Source organism: Helianthus annuus, chromosome 16 (genome assembly GCF_002127325.2).
Source record: "Helianthus annuus cultivar XRQ/B chromosome 16, HanXRQr2.0-SUNRISE, whole genome shotgun sequence".
Taxonomy (NCBI): domain Eukaryota; kingdom Viridiplantae; phylum Streptophyta; class Magnoliopsida; order Asterales; family Asteraceae; genus Helianthus; species Helianthus annuus.
The window spans coordinates 182791578-182818911 of NC_035448.2; the positions used below are offsets into that span (position 1 = coordinate 182791578).

General features: G+C 41.5%; 1 protein-coding gene and 1 long non-coding RNA gene across 2 annotated transcripts; both read left to right on the forward strand.

The window, feature by feature from the left end:
• The first annotated feature begins 22463 nt into the window (after positions 1-22463).
• LOC110918797 lies at positions 22464-23806 on the forward strand. The gene is made up of 3 exons (XR_002581546.2): positions 22464-22597; positions 23061-23114; positions 23710-23806. It is a non-coding gene; the product is annotated as an uncharacterized LOC110918797 (long non-coding RNA).
• A 2461-nt stretch (positions 23807-26267) lies between these two features.
• On the forward strand, positions 26268-27114 carry LOC110920134 (GDSL esterase/lipase At1g28610-like). Its single transcript, XM_022164368.1, has 3 exons — positions 26268-26303; positions 26557-26719; positions 26846-27114. The coding sequence occupies exons 1-3, from the start codon at positions 26268-26270 to the stop codon at positions 27112-27114; spliced, it is 468 nt and encodes a 155-aa protein (XP_022020060.1).
• The last annotated feature ends 220 nt before the right edge of the window (positions 27115-27334 follow it).

The window sequence follows — 27334 nt, forward strand, 5'->3', positions numbered from 1 at the left end:
GCGTAGGATTGCTCGATTTATTGGGGGTCTGGCACCGGAGATAAAGGCGAGTGTTAAAGCTTCAAGACCTACTACATTTAGATCCGTAGCAGATCTATCCCTCTCCCTCACTCAGGACGTGGTTAGATTGAGAGCCATGAAGAGCTCTGAGGAGAACAAACGGAAACGTGAGGATGACACCTCACGAAGGTCTGAAAAGCGACATAGAGGGAACAACGACCACCGGAAAGGGTCGGGGTCTAGGAAAAGTGATCATCAGTCGGGTGAGAAACCCAGATGCAAGATCTGCAGGAGGCACCACTTTGGGAGATGTCGTTTGGAAACGAAATCCCAGTCTTCAGAGAAACGATGTGGAATCTGCAAGTCCACAGACCATAAAGCTGTGGATTGCAAGAAAATGAAGGATGCAACTTGTTTCGGTTGCAACGAGAAAGGGCATATTCGGCCCAACTGCCCAAAGTTTGCAAAGAAGGCCGAGGAAGGGAAGAAGACTAATGCGAGAGTCTTCAGAATGGACGCAAAGGAAGCAGTCCTTGACGATAACGTCATTACCGGTACGTTTCTTGTAAATGATGTCTTTGCTAGAGTTTTGTTTGATTCGGGGGCTGATAAGTCGTTTGTAGATGATAAGTTTTGTAAACTGTTGAACCTTCCTGTTAAAACCTTAAGCGTGAAATATGAGGTGGAATTAGCCGATGGAACCTTAGAAACTGCCTCAACTGTTCTAGATGGATGTGTTATATCCATTAGGAATCATTCTTTCCCGTTATCCTTGCTTCCCTTTAAGTTAGCTGGATTCGACATAGTGATAGGCATGGATTGGTTGTCAAGTAACCAAGCCCAGATTCTGTGCAATAGAAAGCAAGTAATAGTTAAGACTCCGTCTGGTGAGTCACTTACTATTCAAGGAGATACCCAGCATGGATTGCCGGAGCAAGTGTCCATGCTCAAAGCATCCAGATGCATGCAGAAGGGATGTGTCATTTATATGGCACAAGTCACCATTGATGAGCCGAAGCCGAAGATTGAGGATATCCCTGTTATATCAGAATATCCTGAAGTGTTTCCTGAAGAGCTACCCGGGTTGCCACCGGATAGGCAAGTAGAGTTTCGGATAGATATCATACCAGGTGCAGCACCTGTAGCAAGAGCACCATACCGATTGGCACCAACGGAGATGAAGGAGTTGAGGACGCAGTTGGATGAGCTTTTAGCTAAAGGTTTTATTAGACCTAGCTCGTCTCCTTGGGGAGCGCCAATCTTGTTCGTTAAGAAGAAGGATGGTTCGATGCGTCTGTGCATCGATTATCGTGAGCTTAACAAGGTCACTATCAAGAATCGGTATCCGTTACCCAGGATCGACGATCTGTTCGATCAGTTGCAAGGAGCAAGCTATTTCTCCAAGATTGACCTAAGGTCAGGTTATCATCAGTTGAAGGTCAAGGAGGAAGACGTACACAAGACCGCGTTTAGGACTCGTTATGGACATTACGAGTTCCTAGTGATGCCGTTTGGGCTCACCAACGCACCAGCCGCATTCATGGATCTCATGAATCGCGTCTGCAAACCCTATTTAGATAAGTTCGTTATCGTCTTTATTGATGACATTCTTATCTACTCGAAGAGCCAAGCTGACCACGAGAAACACCTTCGTTGTATTCTCAAACTTCTGTATCAAGAGAAGCTTTACGCCAAATTTTCGAAGTGTGAATTTTGGCTTCGAGAAGTCCAGTTTCTTGGACATGTTGTAAGCGAGCGTGGTATCCAAGTAGATCCCGCTAAAGTAGAAGCAGTCATGAACTGGCAGGAGCCGAAGACTCCTACCGAGATTCGCAGTTTCCTCGGATTGGCAGGATATTATAGGAGATTCATCGAGAACTTCTCAAGGATTGCTGCGCCCCTAACCTCATTAACCCGTAAGAAGATTAAGTTTGATTGGGGCCCTAAGCAGCAGGAATCCTTTGACATTCTGAAGCAGAAGCTGAGCAATGCGCCAGTGTTGACGTTGCCCGATGGTATAGATGAATTTGTGGTGTATTGTGATGCATCACATACTGGCATGGGCTGTGTACTCATGCAGAAAGGCAAAGTCATTGCCTACGCTTCTCGACAGCTCAAGGTGCACGAGAAGAACTACACCACCCACGACTTGGAATTGGGTGCGGTTGTATTTGCTTTGAAGCTATGGAGACATTACTTGTATGGAACCAAGTGCATAATTTATTCGGATAACAAGAGTCTTCAGCATCTGTTCAATCAGAAGGAATTGAACATGCGTCAAAGGCGATGGATGGAAACTTTAAATGATTATGACTGTGAGATAAGATACCATCCAGGCAAGGCAAATGTGGTTGCCGACGCCTTAAGTAGAAAGGAAAGGGTTAAACCGATCAGAATCAATGCCAAGCGCATTGAGATAAGAAATAATTTGAATGAAAGGGTGTTAGCTGCACAGAAGGAAGCTGTGCTGGAAGCTAACTATCCTGCAGAAAAGTTGGGAGTAACTGAGGAGCAGTTATCCCACGACAAAGATGGAATGCTACGCCTAAACGGACGAATATGGGTTCCAGTTTATGGAGGGCTTCGGGATGTTATCCTCCAGGAAGCCCACAGCTCTAAATACTCAGTTCATCCTGGAGCTGATAAGATGTACCAGGATTTAAAATCAAACTACTGGTGGATTGGGTTGAAAAAGTCCGTGGCCGAGTATGTGGCCAAATGTTTGACTTGTGCGCAAGTCAAGGCCGAGCATCAGAAGCCGTCAGGTTTGCTTCAGCAACCTGAAATTCCCAAATGGAAATGGGAAATGGTGACAATGGATTTTATCACCAAGTTACCAAAGACGAAAAAGGGAAATGATACCATATGGGTCATAGTTGACAGACTGACTAAGTCAGCTCATTTTCTACCCATCAAAGAGACGTATAGCTCAGATATGTTGGCTCAATTATACGTCGATAAGATAGTAGCGCTACATGGTATACCTATATCTATTATCTCTGACAGAGATACTAGATATACGTCGCATTTTTGGAAAAGTTTCCAACAGTCGTTGGGCACTCGTTTGAATTTTAGTACGGCTTACCATCCTCAGACTGATGGTCAGAGTGAGCGTACTATTCAAACTTTGGAAGACATGCTTCGTGCATGTGCGATCGACTTGGGTGGTAGTTGGGATAAGAACTTACCACTGATTGAATTCTCCTACAACAATAGCTACCATTCCAGCATAAAGGTTGCGCCTTTTGAGGCCCTATACGGTAGGAAGTGTAGATCGCCCATTTGTTGGGCAGAAGTTGGAGATGTCCAGTTGTCTGGACCGGATATCGTCTTTGAGACGACAGACAAGATCGTTCAGATCCGTGATCGTTTGAAAGCTGCCAGGGATAGGCAGAAAAGTTATGCGGATCCTAAGCGCAAAGATTTTCACTTTGATGTGGGTGAAAAAGTGTTGCTTAAGGTATCACCTTGGAAAGGTGTAATGCGATTTGGAAAGAAAGGCAAGCTAAGCCCGAGATATATAGGACCTTTCGAGATAATCGAACGTGTCGGGGCAGTCGCTTACAAGTTAAACTTGCCTGAAGAACTTAGTGCCATTCATAATGTGTTTCACATCTGTAATTTGAAGAAGTGTTTCGCTGACGATTCACTGGTTATACCGCATACAGATATACACATAGACGAAAGTCTAAAATTTGTGGAAAAACCTTTGTCGATTGAGGATCGACAGGTAAAGAAGCTTCGAAGGAAGCACGTGCCTATTGTTAAGGTCAAGTGGGATGCCCGTAGAGGTCCCGAATACACGTGGGAAGTGGAATCCACGATGAAAGAAAAATATCCCCATTTGTTTGAATAAATCTCGGGGTCGAGATTTCTTTTAAGGGGGTGAGGATGTAACACCTCGAAAAATTTCGTCCAATAATGTCTTGACACGTGTCATAAGGTTCCGTTATGTGAAAACATACTTTAGAGGGACTAAAAGTGACAAACAGTGAAAACTATGGAACGTAAGGGTCCAAAGTGTCAACAATGGATAAATAGACTCTATGATAACCCTACATAATGTTTATAACCTTTAACGGATGGTTCATGGATCATACGACGCGGAAATTTCACAAAAGTGAAGTATTTCAAACTATAGGGGCCAAAAGTGTCAACATGTTTAATTTATACCTCTGAGTGAACTTTTGGCAGACCCGAAGCTTTGTAAAGCTAAAATATACTCACTAGAATATGTGGTAAAAATTTCATGAAGTTTCGTCAACGTATGAGAAAGTTATGGCCAAAACCGTACTTAAGGGACTAAAAGCGTCAACGTCGAATTTCATGGCTTTTCGGTTGAGCGCAAAGTTATCCGAGGACATTACCATGTTGGTAAAAGTCCTAAGGTTCTTAAAAACCAAGTTTGGGGGTTTACGGGTCGAGAAAAGTGGCCGAAACATCGCGTACAAGCTCAGGGGCCATTTCTGCCAAAACTGAAGGAAGTTTGGCTGAACCAGGGTCAGGCGACCCGCCTGGTAAAGCCCAAGCGGGCCGCGTGGGGCTGCCAGCGAGCAGAAAATCGTATTTGGGTGATTTGGGACCGAAAATGAGTGGGAAACAGCTGGTTCTTGCCTCCTTTTGCACCAATTAGAAGCCATGCATGGCTAGGCAACAGTAACCCACGAATTTGTGGCTTTAAATCAGATTTTGATCATATTTCTTGGACATTCTCAAAGTAAACAAGGAGCTCTCTATCAAGAACTTTCAAGGCAAGCTTTCTGGAGACAATCTGATCAACAAGGCCGACTTCTAGTGTTCATTAAACACCTATAGGACCTTTGTAAGCTTTCAATTCGTTCTATAATCCGTTTTTTGCTTTGATTATTAGTAAAAGTCAAACTGGGTGTTCATAAGCTTTGACTTTTTGATTAAACGGATTTCTTTCAGTCATTTCTCGAATTGAAACCTGTTATAGATTGGTATTTATGTGGGAAACAAACCCTCTAAAGGGCACTATCTGAATCCCACTATATGCATGCTAATTGTCGAGTCAAACATGGTTCTAAAAAGTCAACAGAATTGATTTTCGCAAAAATAAGCTTGAATGTAAATATATTTGACATGCAATCTGATTGATCATCATAAATAACTTGTAATACATATAAGAATGTGTTTTAATCATCATCAACTCGACAATCTATAGTATAGACACGAATCGGAACCGAAAGTCTTGTAAAACGATTATTTCGTAGACTATCGATTCGGATTCGTACATGCATGTTCGAGATCTGTATTGGAAAGTATTTTTGACTATTTTTATTTTAGTTAAACTTTCTGGAATTTTCTTTGATTGAGTCTATGCTTAGCCGATTCGAATGCATGTTTCCTATTTATGCATAAAGTTGACTATTTTGCCCTTTTTGATTTAGAACGTGATTTTTGGAAAAGTGAAAGGATAGAAATCTTTATTCCTAATATATGAACTTGCACCGAAAGTTTCGGATCAGTTGGTGGTCCAGATTGTGAGTTATGGCCATTAGCGTAAAACTATATTATAAATTTACATAAACGGTCCTTTTTGCGTAGAACCCGTTTCTGGCCACGTTTTGATGCAAAACTTTTTACCAACAGAAGTAATATAATATTCTGGGAATTTTGATGATTTTTAATTAATTTTTGGCTGAACGGATCCTAGATCGCCTAGTCATTTCGGCTTATGTCGGTTTTGACCGTTTTAGCCATAAAATGAGTTTTACATATCCTTTTGACCCGAAACCTTTTTCTACTGATTTTATATGATGAATAAATTATTTTAAGTATTCTGGAAATATAAAAATCTCAGATTTAATTTGAAAACCCGAAAACGCCCTTAAATCGCATATTTAGCGTTTTAAGCGCATAGTAAGCGTTATACTTGTTTTAAACATATAAGACCTACACCTACTGATGTGTTTAGCATATTTTCATATAAAAACAGTAAGTATAAGTATATGAACTCAGATTTCCAGTTTTGGCATTTTTAGCCCTTGTGAAATTACTAAATTGCCCCTACGGTGCATAGTTTGATTTTAAATGATAAATTTGATATATGGGTCATACCCTACTGATATAATATGTTATATTAAGTATATTTACTGTATGAACCAGACCCGAAACCCAGATTTCTAATTTTACCCTTTTATCATCTTTTAAATGACCAAAATGCCCTTCTAAGGCATAAATTGAGTTGAAAATTACTCCGGGCAATATAGGACATAACTTACTGATATAATAGCATATTTTAAGCATATTATCTCAGGGAACTTGCATTTGAATCATTGGTCTACCCGTATCGCCCTTCTCGCGTTCGGTTCGGTTTACGTAACTAGTTTGCGTAAATTGATCGAAACGGGTCAAACGATATCATTTTTATTTCAAAATCCAGAATGTATTTAGTATACCCATATTATACAAGTATTCAAACTTGTCGGGTCTAAATCATATTCTATCCGGTCTTTCGCTTAATCGTGCGTAAACCGTATCATTCCTGAAACTAACCGGTCAAAGTTTAAGCTTAAATAAAAGGCCGTTAGGAATCTAATAGGTTAATTATAAACCTTTGTTCCAGATTAGGAGGCCCGGTAAAAGCTACCAACACTTATCGTTTGTGACTTATACTTGCTCAGGTAAATACATTTTGACTTATTTTCCCTATACGGGCTTGGGGTACGGTATTTAAAATACCGCTTGATCGGGCGCACAAGTCCTGCGCCTTATAGGTGTACAGTCTTGAATAGCTTGTGCGACTTCGTTTAAACAGTTTTGTCTTACTTAAAGGCTTTGGGGGGTTATTGACCGTGTCCCGGATATCCTTGGCATTATCTTACGAGATGGCCACGACCAGAGCATGGGGTGTAGGCGTACACCCGACGTGTATAACTCTTTAATGTGGTGTGTCATTTAATCTCTAGCCCGGACAGCAGATCCCGGGCCACCAGAGATACAAGTGCATGTAATCCGTTCACAAGTTTATATTATATAATTATCCCAAGTTAATAAAAATATTTATGCCTTGTGCATTTAAATAAATTTTCAATCATTTTCAAAATGAGTCAGTCGATTTGTATTTACCAGTGTAAACTGACGTATTTTTTCCAAAAGATTAAGTGCAGGTACTATACGGAAATAGGCTGGCTGTTTCCTAAGAGCGTCCACTATAGTCTCGCAAGCTTGGACGACAATTATCTGTTAAACTATTTTTATCTTATTTTATCTGATCCGCCTGTGGATCCATTTCAACTACTGTGATATTTATTATTGCACTTTATTTAAAGTTGAAATGTTTCTATTCTGCTTCCGCTGTGCATTATTATATTGTGTTGATTGTCTATGACGATGCCAACTACGTCACTGTACCCCACACCGGGCCCACCGGTGACACGTGGAAATCGGGGGTGTGACAGGTTGGTATCAGAGCCAACGCTGAGTGAATTAAACACTAGTCTTTTGTGTTTAATCTCAGTTACACAAATGCACATTCCTCGATTTTCGAGTCTAGACAAAGAACTTAGGAAATGTTCAACATTTCGTTTATTTATTTTTATTATTTTGCATTGTCTTATATATTTTGTTGTGCAACTTGTTTGACTTTTGACAGGATCACTATGCCGCCACGGATGAGAGGTCGAGGAGGATTTGCTACATCCCATGACCATGAGGCAGGGCCCTCACATAGGCGAGCTCCATCCGCCACGCACAACACAGCCGCCAACGACCTTTGGAGGTCTTTCGCCGAGCCTGCTAGACACTCGGTATCCGCCAGCACTTCACCGTCTTTACCCCACTCGTTTGGGCCCCACTCGGAGAATGGGCCCCATGGTTCGCATGGATCCTACATACCTTTGCATCAGTCACCGCACCAGTATCCAGCACCAGTCTACCAGGGTTTATATAACCCTGATGCCTTTGTGGATGAGCCAGTGGGTCATAACCCACTTGGGCAGGAGGACCACTTTTCTGGTGGTCACGAGATGGACGTCGACGAGGATACGGACCCCTCGCTACCGCCATCAGGTACGCCTAACCATCCGATTGAGATATCGGATGGGTCGCCATTTAGGGGATCACCCTACAATGGTGGGGACAGCTTTCAGGAGAGGTTTAAGCAGCATGATTGGTATTTCACCCCCAGCCACAACTCTCCGATGCTCCAGTCTCACCAGGTTTCACCGGTGCACTCGCAGCACCACTCGCAGCAGCAGCAGCTCCAGCAGCAGCCGCCTCTACCGCAGGACCTATCTGAGGCCCTATGGCGTGACGTGATCACTCCGTCACCACCGCCGCCACCAGTTTTACCTCCTCCGCCTCAGAGGCCAAGGAGGAATGCGCGCATGTCTACGCGCGGAGGGATTCGCATAGGCACCCCTCCACATGTTAGTAGCAGCCGCTACACGTCTCTTCCCGGGGAGTCCGAGACAAGGGAGTCTCAGCATCCCGTATCGGAGGTTACTTCTGTACCGATTCCGCCTTTGCCGCCGCAGAACTTTGGAGAGCCGATTCCGGCTTATGCTAGTGCAGCTCAGTATAACCCGTTCGAGCATGTATTCCCTCAGGGTTATGATTACACAGGAGACCCTTATTGGCAAGCTGTGAACTACAGCTCACTCCCTCCTAGTGGTCCATTGGGAGACACTTGGACTGCTGGGCAGTCTACTTTTGGTTACCCTCCGGGTTACCAGCAGCCACCGCAGCCGCAGCCGTACCAGCCGCCGCAGCCGCAGCACTTCCAGCCACCGCCACCGGCGCCTATGATGTCGCCGCCGCAGGTTCAGGAAATCCTGCATGGGATTGATAGCATGCGACGGGAGTTGCAAAGTGATCGCCGTCACAACCGTGGCATGTTCAAGAAGGTGTTTGACCTGCTCAAGGGTAAGGGCAAGAGGGATCATTGAATCCTTCGATTTTTGTCTCATGTACTCATGTCCCTGCGTGGACATCTATCCTTGTACTCTACCCCTGCGTGGGTATATCTATCTTATCCTACCCTTGCGTGGGTATGCTGTTCTGTTGACCCCTGCGTGGGTTTGCCTTATTTTATTTTGTTATTGTTGTTATTTGTTTAGCCCCTGCGCGGGCATGTTATTCATGTTATTCATGTTATTTCAAAGTCCCGTTTAGGGCAAAATATGTACTAGTACTTGTTTGAAATTTGAAATGGTTAATTTGAATTTCTCATTTTAGTTATATGCATGAATATAATATTAAAATAATGGAAAATATCAATTTTTATTTGATTTGCCATTTTATAAGGATCTTAGTAAGGTATAACCTAGCTTGAATACCTTATAAACAGGCCTGGCTGTGATGGTAAAACCTGGTTGAAAAGATTCAACTCCCTGTTAACATCGGAAAACATGTTAACATTCCTGGCTAAGCGTGATCTGTAAAATCACACAAGCCACCCTTTTTTTTTAATAAATTATCTACAGATTTTATCTGTATACAAGTCTATTAATGACTTGATACCTACGGGTTATGACTATGTCATATAGTGGCAGTTGTGGTTTATGACTCCCTGCCAAGAAAAGAAATATCTACAGATTTTATCTGTACACAAGTCTGTTTATGACTTGATACCTACGGGTTATAACTATGTTATATAGTGGCAGTTGTAGTTTATGACTCTCTGCCTAGTAAAGGGTTATTTGTTTAATATTACAATTTATAATCCTATAAAAATCTAAATTTATAATTTAGTAATTGTCCATGTGACTAGGCCTATGGTGCCAATATATATATTTTCATTCCTTGATTGCTAATAAGAGCCTGAATGAAATTTATTAAATTAACTGTTAAGGTTCTTGATACCATGGTTAATAAATCGTCTAGAACGATAATACTGTTAGGTTCTAAATTAGACCTTGTCCTTTATTGTAGCTTAAAGCTACAATGGCCAAATCGGAGGAGACCAACAGTCATTCTGGGGAACACTCAGATAATGCAAAGATTCACGTTACCGGTGCAGAGTTACAAGCACTGATAGATAACGCTGTTGCCAAAGCTATGGATAGGCAGTTCAGGGAATCTAGTGGTACTCGGAGCAGGACCCGAACAGAAACGCACGCAAAGTCCAAGACTCATTCTGAGGCTCATAGTAAGCCGCCATCTAAAAAGAGTGAGCCGAAGAAAGCTGAGGATGATAATCACTCCTCCAACCACAGCAGCGTCCCAAAGCAGGAGATTAAGCTGAAACATGACACGTACAGCAGGTCCTGTACGTACAAGTATTTTGTATCTTGCAAGCCCAGAGATTTCACTGGGGAAAAGGGAGCCGTCGATTGTATGACGTGGATTGATGAAATGGATACTGTGGTGGATATCAGCGGGTGTGCTGATAAGGATGTTGTGAAGTACGCATCCCAGTCGTTCAAGGGAGACGCGTTAGCATGGTGGAAGTCACTACTTCAAGCTGCCGGTAAGGCCGCCCTATATAGCATGAACTGGGATCAGTTTGTAACACTGATCAAGGAGAACTTCTGTCCGCAGCACGAGGTCGAGCGAATTGAATCGGATTTTGTATCCTTAGTTATGAAGAACCTCGATTGTCAAGCGTATCTTACTACGTTCAACACCTTATCTCGGTTAGTGCCTTATCTGGTGACCCCGGAGCCGCGTAGGATTGCTCGATTTATTGGGGGTCTGGCACCGGAGATAAAGGCGAGTGTTAAAGCTTCAAGACCTACTACATTTAGATCCGTAGCAGATCTATCCCTCTCCCTCACTCAGGACGTGGTTAGATTGAGAGCCATGAAGAGCTCTGAGGAGAACAAACGGAAACGTGAGGATGACACCTCACGAAGGTCTGAAAAGCGACATAGAGGGAACAACGACCACCGGAAAGGGTCGGGGTCTAGGAAAAGTGATCATCAGTCGGGTGAGAAACCCAGATGCAAGATCTGCAGGAGGCACCACTTTGGGAGATGTCGTTTGGAAACGAAATCCCAGTCTTCAGAGAAACGATGTGGAATCTGCAAGTCCACAGACCATAAAGCTGTGGATTGCAAGAAAATGAAGGATGCAACTTGTTTCGGTTGCAACGAGAAAGGGCATATTCGGCCCAACTGCCCAAAGTTTGCAAAGAAGGCCGAGGAAGGGAAGAAGACTAATGCGAGAGTCTTCAGAATGGACGCAAAGGAAGCAGTCCTTGACGATAACGTCATTACCGGTACGTTTCTTGTAAATGATGTCTTTGCTAGAGTTTTGTTTGATTCGGGGGCTGATAAGTCGTTTGTAGATGATAAGTTTTGTAAACTGTTGAACCTTCCTGTTAAAACCTTAAGCGTGAAATATGAGGTGGAATTAGCCGATGGAACCTTAGAAACTGCCTCAACTGTTCTAGATGGATGTGTTATATCCATTAGGAATCATTCTTTCCCGTTATCCTTGCTTCCCTTTAAGTTAGCTGGATTCGACATAGTGATAGGCATGGATTGGTTGTCAAGTAACCAAGCCCAGATTCTGTGCAATAGAAAGCAAGTAATAGTTAAGACTCCGTCTGGTGAGTCACTTACTATTCAAGGAGATACCCAGCATGGATTGCCGGAGCAAGTGTCCATGCTCAAAGCATCCAGATGCATGCAGAAGGGATGTGTCATTTATATGGCACAAGTCACCATTGATGAGCCGAAGCCGAAGATTGAGGATATCCCTGTTATATCAGAATATCCTGAAGTGTTTCCTGAAGAGCTACCCGGGTTGCCACCGGATAGGCAAGTAGAGTTTCGGATAGATATCATACCAGGTGCAGCACCTGTAGCAAGAGCACCATACCGATTGGCACCAACGGAGATGAAGGAGTTGAGGACGCAGTTGGATGAGCTTTTAGCTAAAGGTTTTATTAGACCTAGCTCGTCTCCTTGGGGAGCGCCAATCTTGTTCGTTAAGAAGAAGGATGGTTCGATGCGTCTGTGCATCGATTATCGTGAGCTTAACAAGGTCACTATCAAGAATCGGTATCCGTTACCCAGGATCGACGATCTGTTCGATCAGTTGCAAGGAGCAAGCTATTTCTCCAAGATTGACCTAAGGTCAGGTTATCATCAGTTGAAGGTCAAGGAGGAAGACGTACACAAGACCGCGTTTAGGACTCGTTATGGACATTACGAGTTCCTAGTGATGCCGTTTGGGCTCACCAACGCACCAGCCGCATTCATGGATCTCATGAATCGCGTCTGCAAACCCTATTTAGATAAGTTCGTTATCGTCTTTATTGATGACATTCTTATCTACTCGAAGAGCCAAGCTGACCACGAGAAACACCTTCGTTGTATTCTCAAACTTCTGTATCAAGAGAAGCTTTACGCCAAATTTTCGAAGTGTGAATTTTGGCTTCGAGAAGTCCAGTTTCTTGGACATGTTGTAAGCGAGCGTGGTATCCAAGTAGATCCCGCTAAAGTAGAAGCAGTCATGAACTGGCAGGAGCCGAAGACTCCTACCGAGATTCGCAGTTTCCTCGGATTGGCAGGATATTATAGGAGATTCATCGAGAACTTCTCAAGGATTGCTGCGCCCCTAACCTCATTAACCCGTAAGAAGATTAAGTTTGATTGGGGCCCTAAGCAGCAGGAATCCTTTGACATTCTGAAGCAGAAGCTGAGCAATGCGCCAGTGTTGACGTTGCCCGATGGTATAGATGAATTTGTGGTGTATTGTGATGCATCACATACTGGCATGGGCTGTGTACTCATGCAGAAAGGCAAAGTCATTGCCTACGCTTCTCGACAGCTCAAGGTGCACGAGAAGAACTACACCACCCACGACTTGGAATTGGGTGCGGTTGTATTTGCTTTGAAGCTATGGAGACATTACTTGTATGGAACCAAGTGCATAATTTATTCGGATAACAAGAGTCTTCAGCATCTGTTCAATCAGAAGGAATTGAACATGCGTCAAAGGCGATGGATGGAAACTTTAAATGATTATGACTGTGAGATAAGATACCATCCAGGCAAGGCAAATGTGGTTGCCGACGCCTTAAGTAGAAAGGAAAGGGTTAAACCGATCAGAATCAATGCCAAGCGCATTGAGATAAGAAATAATTTGAATGAAAGGGTGTTAGCTGCACAGAAGGAAGCTGTGCTGGAAGCTAACTATCCTGCAGAAAAGTTGGGAGTAACTGAGGAGCAGTTATCCCACGACAAAGATGGAATGCTACGCCTAAACGGACGAATATGGGTTCCAGTTTATGGAGGGCTTCGGGATGTTATCCTCCAGGAAGCCCACAGCTCTAAATACTCAGTTCATCCTGGAGCTGATAAGATGTACCAGGATTTAAAATCAAACTACTGGTGGATTGGGTTGAAAAAGTCCGTGGCCGAGTATGTGGCCAAATGTTTGACTTGTGCGCAAGTCAAGGCCGAGCATCAGAAGCCGTCAGGTTTGCTTCAGCAACCTGAAATTCCCAAATGGAAATGGGAAATGGTGACAATGGATTTTATCACCAAGTTACCAAAGACGAAAAAGGGAAATGATACCATATGGGTCATAGTTGACAGACTGACTAAGTCAGCTCATTTTCTACCCATCAAAGAGACGTATAGCTCAGATATGTTGGCTCAATTATACGTCGATAAGATAGTAGCGCTACATGGTATACCTATATCTATTATCTCTGACAGAGATACTAGATATACGTCGCATTTTTGGAAAAGTTTCCAACAGTCGTTGGGCACTCGTTTGAATTTTAGTACGGCTTACCATCCTCAGACTGATGGTCAGAGTGAGCGTACTATTCAAACTTTGGAAGACATGCTTCGTGCATGTGCGATCGACTTGGGTGGTAGTTGGGATAAGAACTTACCACTGATTGAATTCTCCTACAACAATAGCTACCATTCCAGCATAAAGGTTGCGCCTTTTGAGGCCCTATACGGTAGGAAGTGTAGATCGCCCATTTGTTGGGCAGAAGTTGGAGATGTCCAGTTGTCTGGACCGGATATCGTCTTTGAGACGACAGACAAGATCGTTCAGATCCGTGATCGTTTGAAAGCTGCCAGGGATAGGCAGAAAAGTTATGCGGATCCTAAGCGCAAAGATTTTCACTTTGATGTGGGTGAAAAAGTGTTGCTTAAGGTATCACCTTGGAAAGGTGTAATGCGATTTGGAAAGAAAGGCAAGCTAAGCCCGAGATATATAGGACCTTTCGAGATAATCGAACGTGTCGGGGCAGTCGCTTACAAGTTAAACTTGCCTGAAGAACTTAGTGCCATTCATAATGTGTTTCACATCTGTAATTTGAAGAAGTGTTTCGCTGACGATTCACTGGTTATACCGCATACAGATATACACATAGACGAAAGTCTAAAATTTGTGGAAAAACCTTTGTCGATTGAGGATCGACAGGTAAAGAAGCTTCGAAGGAAGCACGTGCCTATTGTTAAGGTCAAGTGGGATGCCCGTAGAGGTCCCGAATACACGTGGGAAGTGGAATCCACGATGAAAGAAAAATATCCCCATTTGTTTGAATAAATCTCGGGGTCGAGATTTCTTTTAAGGGGGTGAGGATGTAACACCTCGAAAAATTTCGTCCAATAATGTCTTGACACGTGTCATAAGGTTCCGTTATGTGAAAACATACTTTAGAGGGACTAAAAGTGACAAACAGTGAAAACTATGGAACGTAAGGGTCCAAAGTGTCAACAATGGATAAATAGACTCTATGATAACCCTACATAATGTTTATAACCTTTAACGGATGGTTCATGGATCATACGACGCGGAAATTTCACAAAAGTGAAGTATTTCAAACTATAGGGGCCAAAAGTGTCAACATGTTTAATTTATACCTCTGAGTGAACTTTTGGCAGACCCGAAGCTTTGTAAAGCTAAAATATACTCACTAGAATATGTGGTAAAAATTTCATGAAGTTTCGTCAACGTATGAGAAAGTTATGGCCAAAACCGTACTTAAGGGACTAAAAGCGTCAACGTCGAATTTCATGGCTTTTCGGTTGAGCGCAAAGTTATCCGAGGACATTACCATGTTGGTAAAAGTCCTAAGGTTCTTAAAAACCAAGTTTGGGGGTTTACGGGTCGAGAAAAGTGGCCGAAACATCGCGTACAAGCTCAGGGGCCATTTCTGCCAAAACTGAAGGAAGTTTGGCTGAACCAGGGTCAGGCGACCCGCCTGGTAAAGCCCAAGCGGGCCGCGTGGGGCTGCCAGCGAGCAGAAAATCGTATTTGGGTGATTTGGGACCGAAAATGAGTGGGAAACAGCTGGTTCTTGCCTCCTTTTGCACCAATTAGAAGCCATGCATGGCTAGGCAACAGTAACCCACGAATTTGTGGCTTTAAATCAGATTTTGATCATATTTCTTGGACATTCTCAAAGTAAACAAGGAGCTCTCTATCAAGAACTTTCAAGGCAAGCTTTCTGGAGACAATCTGATCAACAAGGCCGACTTCTAGTGTTCATTAAACACCTATAGGACCTTTGTAAGCTTTCAATTCGTTCTATAATCCGTTTTTTTGCTTTGATTATTAGTAAAAGTCAAACTGGGTGTTCATAAGCTTTGACTTTTTGATTAAACGGATTTCTTTCAGTCATTTCTCGAATTGAAACCTGTTATAGATTGGTATTTATGTGGGAAACAAACCCTCTAAAGGGCACTATCTGAATCCCACTATATGCATGCTAATTGTCGAGTCAAACATGGTTCTAAAAAGTCAACAGAATTGATTTTCGCAAAAATAAGCTTGAATGTTAATATATTTGACATGCAATCTGATTGATCATCATAAATAACTTGTAATACATATAAGAATGTGTTTTAATCATCATCAACTCGACAATCTATAGTATAGACACGAATCGGAACCGAAAGTCTTGTAAAACGATTATTTCGTAGACTATCGATTCGGATTCGTACACGCATGTTCGAGATCTGTATTGGAAAGTATTTTTGACTATTTTTATTTTAGTTAAACTTTCTGGAATTTTCTTTGATTGAGTGTATGCTTAGCCGATTCGAATGCATGTTTCCTATTTATGCATAAAGTTGACTATTTTGCCCTTTTTGATTTAGAACGTGATTTTTGGAAAAGTGAAAGGATAGAAATCTTTATTCCTAATATATGAACTTGCACCGAAAGTTTCGGATCAGTTGGTGGTCCAGATTGTGAGTTATGGCCATTAGCGTAAAACTATATTATAAATTTACATAAACGGTCCTTTTTGCGTAGAACCCGTTTCTGGCCACGTTTTGATGCAAAACTTTTTACCAACAGAAGTAATATAATATTCTGGGAATTTTGATGATTTTTAATTAATTTTTGGCTGAACGGATCCTAGATCGCCTAGTCATTTCGGCTTATGTCGGTTTTGACCGTTTTAGCCATAAAATGAGTTTTACATATCCTTTTGACCCGAAACCTTTTTCTACTGATTTTATATGATGAATAAATTATTTTAAGTATTCTGGAAATATAAAAATCTCAGATTTAATTTGAAAACCCGAAAACGCCCTTAAATCGCATATTTAGCGTTTTAAGCGCATAGTAAGCGTTATACTTGTTTTAAACATATAAGACCTACACCTACTGATGTGTTTAGCATATTTTCATATAAAAACAGTAAGTATAAGTATATGAACTCAGATTTCCAGTTTTGGCATTTTTAGCCCTTGTGAAATTACTAAATTGCCCCTACGGTGCATAGTTTGATTTTAAATGATAAATTTGATATATGGGTCATACCCTACTGATATAATATGTTATATTAAGTATATTTACTGTATGAACCAGACCCGAAACCCAGATTTCTAATTTTACCCTTTTATCATCTTTTAAATGACCAAAATGCCCTTCTAAGGCATAAATTGAGTTGAAAATTACTCCGGGCAATATAGGACATAACTTACTGATATAATAGCATATTTTAAGCATATTATCTCAGGGAACTTGCATTTGAATCATTGGTCTACCCGTATCGCCCTTCTCGCGTTCGGTTCGGTTTACGTAACTAGTTTGCGTAAATTGATCGAAACGGGTCAAACGATATCATTTTTATTTCAAAATCCAGAATGTATTTAGTATACCCATATTATACAAGTATTCAAACTTGTCGGGTCTAAATCATATTCTATCCGGTCTTTCGCTTAATCGTGCGTAAACCGTATCATTCCTGAAACTAACCGGTCAAAGTTTAAGCTTAAATAAAAGGCCGTTAGGAATCTAATAGGTTAATTATAAACCTTTGTTCCAGATTAGGAGGCCCGGTAAAAGCTACCAACACTTATCGTTTGTGACTTATACTTGCTCAGGTAAATACATTTTGACTTATTTTCCCTATACGGGCTTGGGGTACGGTATTTAAAATACCGCTTGATCGGGCGCACAAGTCCTGCGCCTTATAGGTGTACAGTCTTGAATAGCTTGTGCGACTTCGTTTAAACAGTTTTGTCTTACTTAAAGGCTTTGGGGGGTTATTGACCGTGTCCCGGATATCCTTGGCATTATCTTACGAGATGGCCACGACCAGAGCATGGGGTGTAGGCGTACACCCGACGTGTATAACTCTTTAATGTGGTGTGTCATTTAATCTCTAGCCCGGACAGCAGATCCCGGGCCACCAGAGATACAAGTGCATGTAATCCGTTCACAAGTTTATATTATATAATTATCCCAAGTTAATAAAAATATTTATGCCTTGTGCATTTAAATAAATTTTCAATCATTTTCAAAATGAGTCAGTCGATTTGTATTTACCAGTGTAAACTGACGTATTTTTCCCAAAAGATTAAGTGCAGGTACTATACGGAAATAGGCTGGCTGTTTCCTAAGAGCGTCCACTATAGTCTCGCAAGCTTGGACGACAATTATCTGTTAAACTATTTTTATCTTATTTTATCTGATCCGCCTGTGGATCCATTTCAACTACTGTGATATTTATTATTGCACTTTATTTAAAGTTGAAATGTTTCTATTCTGCTTCCGCTGTGCATTATTATATTGTGTTGATTGTCTATGACGATGCCAACTACGTCACTGTACCCCACACCGGGCCCACCGGTGACACGTGGAAATCGGGGGTGTGACAGGCGGTGTTTATACGAAGCCGGTGCGATAAGGAGGACCAAGTGATGTTCGCTACCGGTTTACTAACCCATCAAGCGAAAGATTGGTGGGATGCGCACAGCAAGGAAATAGGCGACGATAGGCTGCAAGTTATGACTTGGCAAGAGTTCAAGGGGCCCTTCATGAGATATCATTGTCCTCAGTCGGCTATCGACAAGATTCAGGAGGATTTCTTACGCCTCCGACAGAAAAACGAATCAGTAAATGAAATAGCAAACACTTTTATGGATAAGATGAAGTTCTCTGGAGAATTGGTAACAACCGAGAGAATGAAGATAAATCGGTTCTATGGCGTGTTAAAGGCAGAAATTAGAGAATTCGTCACTCCCTCGAAATGTGAAACCCTCGAGGAGCTCGTTGATTTAGCGCGGGATAGGGAGATCGAGATTAAAAGGCAAGAAGAACGAGGTGAAAAGAGACCGAGTGAAAAGGGTGCAAGTTTTAGTCCATCTAAAAAGGGGAAGTTTCAGGATCAAGGAAGGAAGGGTAAGTCGAAAGGTGGAATTACACCATGCAAGACGTGTGGAAAGCTCCATACCGGAGAATGTTTGCTAGGCAAAAAGGGGTGCTTCAAATGCGGGAAGGAGGGGCATTCGTCTTATCAATGCCCGAACAACCCAAAGACTTGTTTCAACTGTTTTGAAAGGGGGCATATCAAGTCGGAATGCCCGAAGCTTCAGCAAGAGTCAAAGAAAGAAGATAAGAAACAAGAGAGTTCTAAGGCGAAGGGGAGAATGTTTCAAATCACCTCGGAAGAAGCCAAATCCCAGCCGAATGTGGTCTCAGGTATCTTTTTAATAAACTCAATGCCGGTTTATGTTTTGTTTGATACCGGGGCCACTATGTCATTTATCTCTAGTGAAATCGTACAACATCCTTCCTTTAAGATTGAACGGATGTCGATGCCCTTAGAAGTAGAGATAGCAGATAGTAAAAATTATTTGTTGCACGAAATATGTAAGAATTGTAAATTAACCATTGAGGATGAGGAGTTTGCTATCGATCTTATACCCATGATCTTGGGGGAATTTAAAGTAATAGTGGGTATGGATTGGATGTCCCAAAACCACGCGGAGATAAATTGTGAAACCAAAACTATACATCTCCAAACTCCAAGTGGAAGGCGATTAAATGTACAAGGCGAAAGAAAGATGGAAGCGAAGTTATGTACCCTCATTCAAGCTACCAAGTATGTGCTCAATGGGAGTAGAGCATACTTAGCTTACGTGATAAATACTCAACAAGGCTCTCCGAAGCTTGAAGATGTTGAAATTGTGAACGAATTTCCGGATGTATTCCCGGAGGAATTGCCGGGTCTCCCTCCCGAGCGAGAAGTGGAATTTAATATCGAACTGAATCCGGGTGCGAAACCGGTCGCGAAGGCTCCCTATAGGTTAGCTCCCATGGAAATGCGGGAATTAATGACACAATTACAAGACCTCCTAGACAAGGGCTTCATACACCCAAGTGTGTCGCCTTGGGGAGCGCCTGTCTTATTTGTTAAGAAGAAAGACGGGTCGATGCGCATGTGCATCGACTATAGGGAGTTAAATAAGCTGACCATAAAGAACCGCTACCCTTTACCTAGAATTGACGAGCTTTTTGATCAGTTACAAGGGGCGAGTTGGTTCTCCAAGATAGACCTGCGATCGGGGTACCATCAAGTTAGGGTACGGGAAGAAGACATTCCAAAGACCGCATTTAGCACCCGTTATGGACATTATGAGTTCTTAGTTATGTCCTTCGGGTTAACAAATGCGCCGGCGGCATTTATGGACCTTATGAACCGTGTATGCCGACCCATGTTGGATAGGTCTGTGATTGTATTCATAGATGATATTCTGGTTTATTCACGAAGCAAAGACGAACATGCAGTACACTTGCGTGAAGTACTTGAAGTTCTCCGTAAGGAGAAGCTCTACGCAAAATTTTCAAAATGCGCCTTTTGGCTCAGGGAAGTGCAGTTTCTGGGGCATGTGATAAATTCGGAAGGTGTTTTGGTTGATCCTTCAAAGATCGATGTTGTAATGAAGTGGGTTTCTCCGAAAAACCCAACAGAGATAAGAAGTTTTCTGGGTCTTGCTGGATACTACAGAAGGTTCATACAGGATTTTTCCAAGATAGCCTTACCCTTAACAAAATTGACAAGAAAGAAAGAGAAGTTTGTATGGGGAAAAGAACAGGAGGAGGCTTTTCAAATGTTAAAAGAGAAACTATCAAGTCCCCCGATCTTAACATTACCAGACGGAACCGAAGACCTGGTGGTCTATTCAGACGCTTCACACCAGGGATTGGGTTGCGTTCTAATGCAAAGAGGGAGAGTTATCGCTTATGCTTCACGGCAATTGAAGCCACATGAGGTGAACTACCCCACCCACGACTTAGAATTAGCGGCGGTAGTGTTCGCATTAAAGATTTGGAGGCATTATCTATATGGGGCAAAATGCACCATTTACTCAGACCACAAAAGCCTTAAATATTTCTTTGAACAGAAAGACCTAAATATGAGGCAGCGGAGGTGGTTGGAACTTATCAAAGATTATGATTGTGATATCCTCTACCACCCGGGGAAGGCAAATGTAGTAGCCGATGCGTTAAGCCGTAAAGAGTATCCATCTCCCATAAGAGTGAAATCCATGAAGATGATAGTTACGCCACGATTACTCGAGGCGATACGCGAATCCCAAATAAAGTCGCTCGGAGCGGAAGACCTGAAGAGGGAACGATTAAAAGGTGTGATCGATAATCTAGAACAGAATTCGACCGGGCTTAAGACGCGGTTCGGCCGAATTTGGATCCCGCGATTCTGTGAAGTCAAGGCTGCCTTGCTCGACGAGGCACATAAGTCTCGATATTCGGTCCATCCCGGGGCTACAAAGATGTATCGGGACTTGAAAGCCAATTATTGGTGGCCGGGTATGAAGCGTGACATAGTTAAATACGTCGCGAAATGCTTAACATGCTCCCAAGTGAAAGCAGAACATCAAAAGCCATACGGGAAGTTACAACCTTTGGAGATACCGGTATGGAAGTGGGAGGAACTAACGATGGATTTGATAACCAAACTTCCTAAAACAAAGAAAGGGCACGATACAATATGGGTAATCGTAGACCGACTTACAAAAAGCGCTCACTTCTTACCCATCAAAGAAGCTTACTCTTCCGAGAAAATGGCAGAAATTTATATGAACTAGATCATATCCCGTCATGGAGTGCCCGTGTCGATTGTCTCGGATCGGGACACTAGATTTACTTCTCGTTACTGGCGAAAGTTTCACGAGAGTGTGGGTACGAAGTTGCACATAAGTACCGCCTATCACCCTCAAACTGACGGCCAGTCAGAAAGAACCATTCAAACACTCGTTGATATGTTGAGGGCGTGTGCCTTAGATTTTGGGGGAAGTTGGGACGACCAATTGCCACTGGTCGAATTTTCTTATAATAACAGTTACCATAGTGGTATTCAAATGGCACCTTACGAACTATTATACGGGAGAAAATGTAGGACTCCCGTATGTTGGGGCGAAGTAGGACAAAGAGAGCTTGCACCAAGTGATTTAATAGCAGTAACGAATGAAAAGATCGAAATGGTTAGAACAAGGTTGAAAGCAGCTCAAGATCGGCAAAAAGCTTATGCAGACAAGAGAAGGCGTCCTATCGAATTCCAAGTCGGAGATTTTGTCTTGCTAAAAGTGTCCCCATGGAAGGGTATAATCCGTTTTCGCAAACGGGGAAAGTTAGGTCCTCGTTACATCGGGCCGTTTAAAATCTTAGCTCGGGTTGGAAGGGTTGCGTATCGACTAGAATTACCGCCTGCTCTAGACGGGATTCACCATACCTTCCACGTGTCGCAATTAAGAAAGTGTCTTGCGGATGAGACAGCACTAGTACCACTCGATGATATCGAGTTGGACGAAGGGTTAAATTATGTCGAAAAACCCATAGCCATTAAGGATTTCAAGGTGAAGAATCTCCGCAACAAAGCTGTTAAACAAGTGTTGGTTCAATGGCGACACCGAAAGGGTTCGGATCTTACATGGGAAACTGAAGACGAAATGAGGAAGCACTACCCTTTTCTTTTCGGTATGTCAATATTTAAATTGTTATGTGTTCAGGTTTCGGGGACGAAACCTCTTGTAAGGGGGGTAGACTTGTAACACCCCAAAATATGCTATTCATTTACTTATTTTACTAAAGGTGTATAAATTGTAAGAATTAACCAAGTTAAAAGATTTTGGTATTAGTTAACAAGAAAGAAAGCTAGTGTGATAACTATCCACACTTATAACCCTAGGGACTAAAGTTTTGATTGTGACAAAGTTTAAATAATAATAATAATTTAACAAAAACCAACACACTGGTGTGTTGGTGGGGATCGATCGAACAAGCAAGAGAAGGGGAGAAACCCTAGCTCAAGCAAAAACAAGCAATTGGATCTTAATTCTCAAGATAATCCAGTGCATGAGTCCATAAATCTGAATAACTAACCTCAATTTCGTAAGTGGTAAGCTTGATTTTCTGAATCTATGATTTTTAGAATGAGGGGTTAGACCCAATCTCGATTCCTTGTAACAATTGTAATAAATCTGGGTTAAGATTGCTTTTTAGAACAGGAATCATGCTTGAAATTATGTTCTATGAAAAGTGTAGTGAAAACCCACTTTGTAAAGATTATGTTACTAATAGGAAATTCATAAGGATTATGATCATGTGTTAGTTGATATGTGAAATTGTTGTGATGCTCGAATGCTAGATAAACTGATTTTAGGATGGAAATTATATGAATTTAGAGGAAGGTGATTTTTGTGTTGTGATGAGCTAGTAGGAACGTGCTTAATAAACTTGTACCTTGTACCTTATATATGATGCTTACCAAGTGTTCGATGAAATGCCTAAAAGAAGAATGTATGTGGAAATAGTATAATGAAACCACAAACTAAATGAAGTGAATGAATGTTCTAATGTAGGCATAAAGGAAGAAGGTACAAGCGCCAAGAAAACGGAAGGAGCGCAAGATCGAGGTATGTTTCGTTGCATACGAGTCCTTGTTATATTCTCTATTTATATAAAATTTGATGTAAAAACTATCCTTGTGTAACAAATGCGACAAGTAGTAAGTAAGCGACAAATCCCTTGTGGATTTGGGCATGTTAACGAAAGTGGTGTTAAGCTATGCATTTTGATCGATTGAAATTCAATCGTGTCAAGAAAAAGATGAACGCCATCCGTTCTAACGGATAGCTTGAATGCTATAATAAAGATGAAAGTTATAATCCGTTTTACGGATAGAAGAAAGAGTAATGTTGAAAGCCAAAAAACCCAATTAAACGGGTCGAATGTGTATGCTTAACTCTCTACGAGAGTGTTTATGCAAAACCCAATTAAACGGGTCGAATGTGAATGCTTAACTCTCTACGAGAGTGTTTATGCAAAACCCAATTAAACGGGTCGAATGTGTATGCTTAACTCTCTACGAGAGTGTTTATGCAAAAACCCAACTATTGGGTTGTTGAATGCGTGAAAGTAAGAATGTTTTGTATGGATAAAGCTAAAACGAAAGGTTATGATTTACTATGGTGATAACTAACTTTTTTTTAATCTTGAATGTTTATGTAGGTAAAGCACCTCTATAGGCGATTTGGAGATATGGAGCGAGCACATGTTCAAGCCTCATTAAACCAAGCGCTTCCGCAAGTTTACATGCATGTTTTTGGGTCCATGTTTTTGTTACTTGTTAAACTTTGTTAAAAGTTTTAGATTTGAAAACTTGTTGTTTTGTTTGGGATGGTTTTGTGTAAAAAGGGTCTTATGTGAACGTTGTCTATTATGTCAAAAACAGGGGTGACGTCCGTTTTACGAACGGGTCATGCCCAATTTTTGTAAAATTTTTCATTATGTGTTAAGTTGGTATTTTAATTGTCCGAAAAATCATCCTTATGTGAGTAGTCTAACATTAAAGAAAAGCGGACCTTACACTTGGGTTACCTATTGGCGCAAATATGAAACTTTATAAAAATTGGAAACCGGTAATTGACTTAGTGAGGCACGTGTGTCGCTATGGAAGGCCTCAGTTCTTTCCATTGGTAGGAGGGGACTCTTGTCAAGTCAGTTTTTGAATGCTTACTAGTTTATTTCTTTTTCTCTTTTTCGGGCCCCTTTCTCGAGTGATTCATAAATCGATGGTTTGAGGAGAAAATTTCTTTGGGGAGGTAACAAACATAGTAACTTTGTTCATTGGGTTTCTTGGGCCAAAGTGACTCAATCTCAAAAATTGGGTGGTTTGGGTCTTGTTCCTCTCTGTAATATAAGTCTTCTGGTAAAATGGTTTTGGAGGATGAAAATGGGGGCTCTAGACTTTGGAATGTCTCTATTCATGCCATCCACTTTAATCGGATCAACTCCAATTGGATTCCATTTAAATCCTCGGCTACAGGTCTTTAGAAGCAAATTGTAACTCTTTACTCAGAGTTGAAAAAAGATGGAATTCACTTAGATAGGCTTATCAAAGGGAACCTAGGAGATGGTAGAAGGTTCATGTTTTGGCAGGATTGGTGGATTGGGTCTACCCCGTTAAAAGATTTGATTCTGAACTTGTATTTATTAGATCGACGTAAAGATGTTTGTATGCATGATAGGCTAAAAAATGGGTCAAATGGTATGTATATGGTTTGGGATTGGAGGATGACTCCTACAAGTAATGAGGAAGTTAGTGACTTAATGGCCTACCTAGGTTTGCTTTTCGAGGTAACAATTGGGCGGGCTTCGAATTCTTGGTCGTGGACTGTGGACGCAAATGAATGGACCTCCTTTTGCCACGTGTTACACCTTTTTGCTGACGTGTTACGTGTAACAACCAGGGACTGTCATGTGTTATGTGTAACAACTTTTGTAGACTTTAAGCTTTTTTCTGAAAAAGTAAAAGTTGTTACGTAATAAGAGATACAACGTCGTTATATTTTTTTTAATAATATCACCCCCCTCAATTTTTCATTAATTGGTTTTCCCTTTATCTAGTAGTATTTTTTTTTTTGAAAAGAGAATTTCATTAACACAACTCGAAGCCCCTCAAAGCAAGGACCTACGAGCGAACAAACGATCAGACGGTGAAGCAGATTTAACCCATCTTTTTTATGCAGATGATGCCTTAATTATGGGTGAAGCGAAAAATTTCATTAATAGGTGGTCTCAATAAGCGGGCCATCAAGGATAAAACGATCAGCTAGGAAAGCCGACTGAGCCTCTGAGATAACCTGACCCATTACCTTTTTGAGGCGGTTAGCAAGAATTTTGGAGATAACTTTACTAACCATCCCGACAAGGGTAATAGGCCAAGCCCCAACGGAGTTTTCACCTTTGGAATCAACGTGATGAATGAGGACCCACATCCAGAATTAATAATACCCGAAGCATGAAACTCCACCATGATATTATAAAAATCCTCCTCAAAAAAATTCCAAAACCGCTTAACAAAGCGAAAATTAAACCCATCCGGACCAGGGGCCTTGTTCGAACCACACTCGAACACCGCGTCTTTGATTTCCTATTTTGAGAACATAGCAACCAGAGCATGTCGATCAAGATCACTAATTGTCTTCATACCCGTGCACATTAGCGAAGGCCGAACAGGAGTGTTCTCCTTGAAATGGCTACGAAAAAATCTCAAAACGTCTCTCTTCACCAGCGACGGTTTAGTAACCCAATCACCATTAATCATAATGCCCGGAATAGAGTTTCGCGCCTTTCTGCCATTAACAACATTATGGAAGAAAGAAGAATTTTCGTCTCCCAGCGAAGCCCATTTGACACGAGATTTTTGTCTCAGGTCTCACGTCTTATGGTGTTCAATATCTTCGATAGCTTTCTTACACTCTGACCAAATCCAAAGATCTGTTTCATCCAATTCTTTAATCTCCATTTGAACCTCAAGCTCCTCCTTTTCTTTTCGTAAACGAGCCTCATCTTCCAATTCCTTAGAGCTATACTTGCGAAACCATTCCTTTAAGGATGTCCGGAGTTTTTTCAACTTGTTTAACAAATTACTATCCGCAGCCCCTTCATTAGACCATCCCTCACAAACCAATTAACCACCTCAATACAACCCGGCCTATCTAGCCAAGAATCGAACATCCTAAAGGGTTTAGGACCAAAATTAGTATCTACTACCGAGAAAACCAATGGCGAGTGGTCAGAAAAATCTCTCTTTAAAGCTCGTACACAAGCATTCGGCCACCTGTTAAAAACATTATCACAAACCAAAAATCTGTCGATTCTACTCCACGTACACAAGCCTCTTCTATTGGACATGAAAGTATACTTCAAACCTTTATCTAGTAGTATATGATTTAATTACATAGGTTTGATTTAAATAAATTTAAATACATGAATTCATTGATATGGGAGCTCAAACTCTAGTTGTTCTAGGAAACTTTCCAATTGGATGCTTTCCTTAGTATTTGACAACAGGTGTGTCTAGGCGTGTCTGGTGCGTCTGAAAAGGAAGGGTATGATCCCATAACCGGTTGCCTCACCAAGTTAAATGAGTTTAGCGAATATCATAATGATATGTTGCAAACAAAACTAAATCATATTCAAGAGCTTAATCCTAATGTCATCGTCATCTATGCTGGCTAGTACAATGCTGCCATATGCAGATTTACAATTCTCCGGATGCATACGGTATATAACATATCATATACATGAATTTAATATATTATGCCCAAAATCCAGATGTGCAAAAAGGGTCTTATTACAGGATTCACAAGCGGGGCCTTGAAGGCATGTTGTGGATGTGGAGGGCCGTTTAATTACAACGCTTCAGCGAGATGTAGAGATGAATCAACTATCTTGTGTGATGATCCAGATACATATGTTAGCTGGGATGGAGTACACTTAACCGAAGTAGCATACAAAGTGAATTTCAAGAGTCTATATCAAGGGACATATACTACACCCAAATTTAATTCCCTGTGTCATACGACATCAACACCACAAGAGACAATCGGATTATTGAGTTCTACATAAGCAATGTGTTCCAAATAGTTAGTTTGCAAAAGAGCATAATGCCAAAAGAATAGGGTATTAAAAAATGATTTTTATATATAATTAACTAGATTTACCACCCGCCGCAATACGGCGGGGGATTCAATAGTTATATATCATGTTAGATGAAAGGCAAATGTTTCTCACATGACCACGAGCCTATGTGTAAAACCAAGGAAAAAATAACTATGTCGATTTCTGA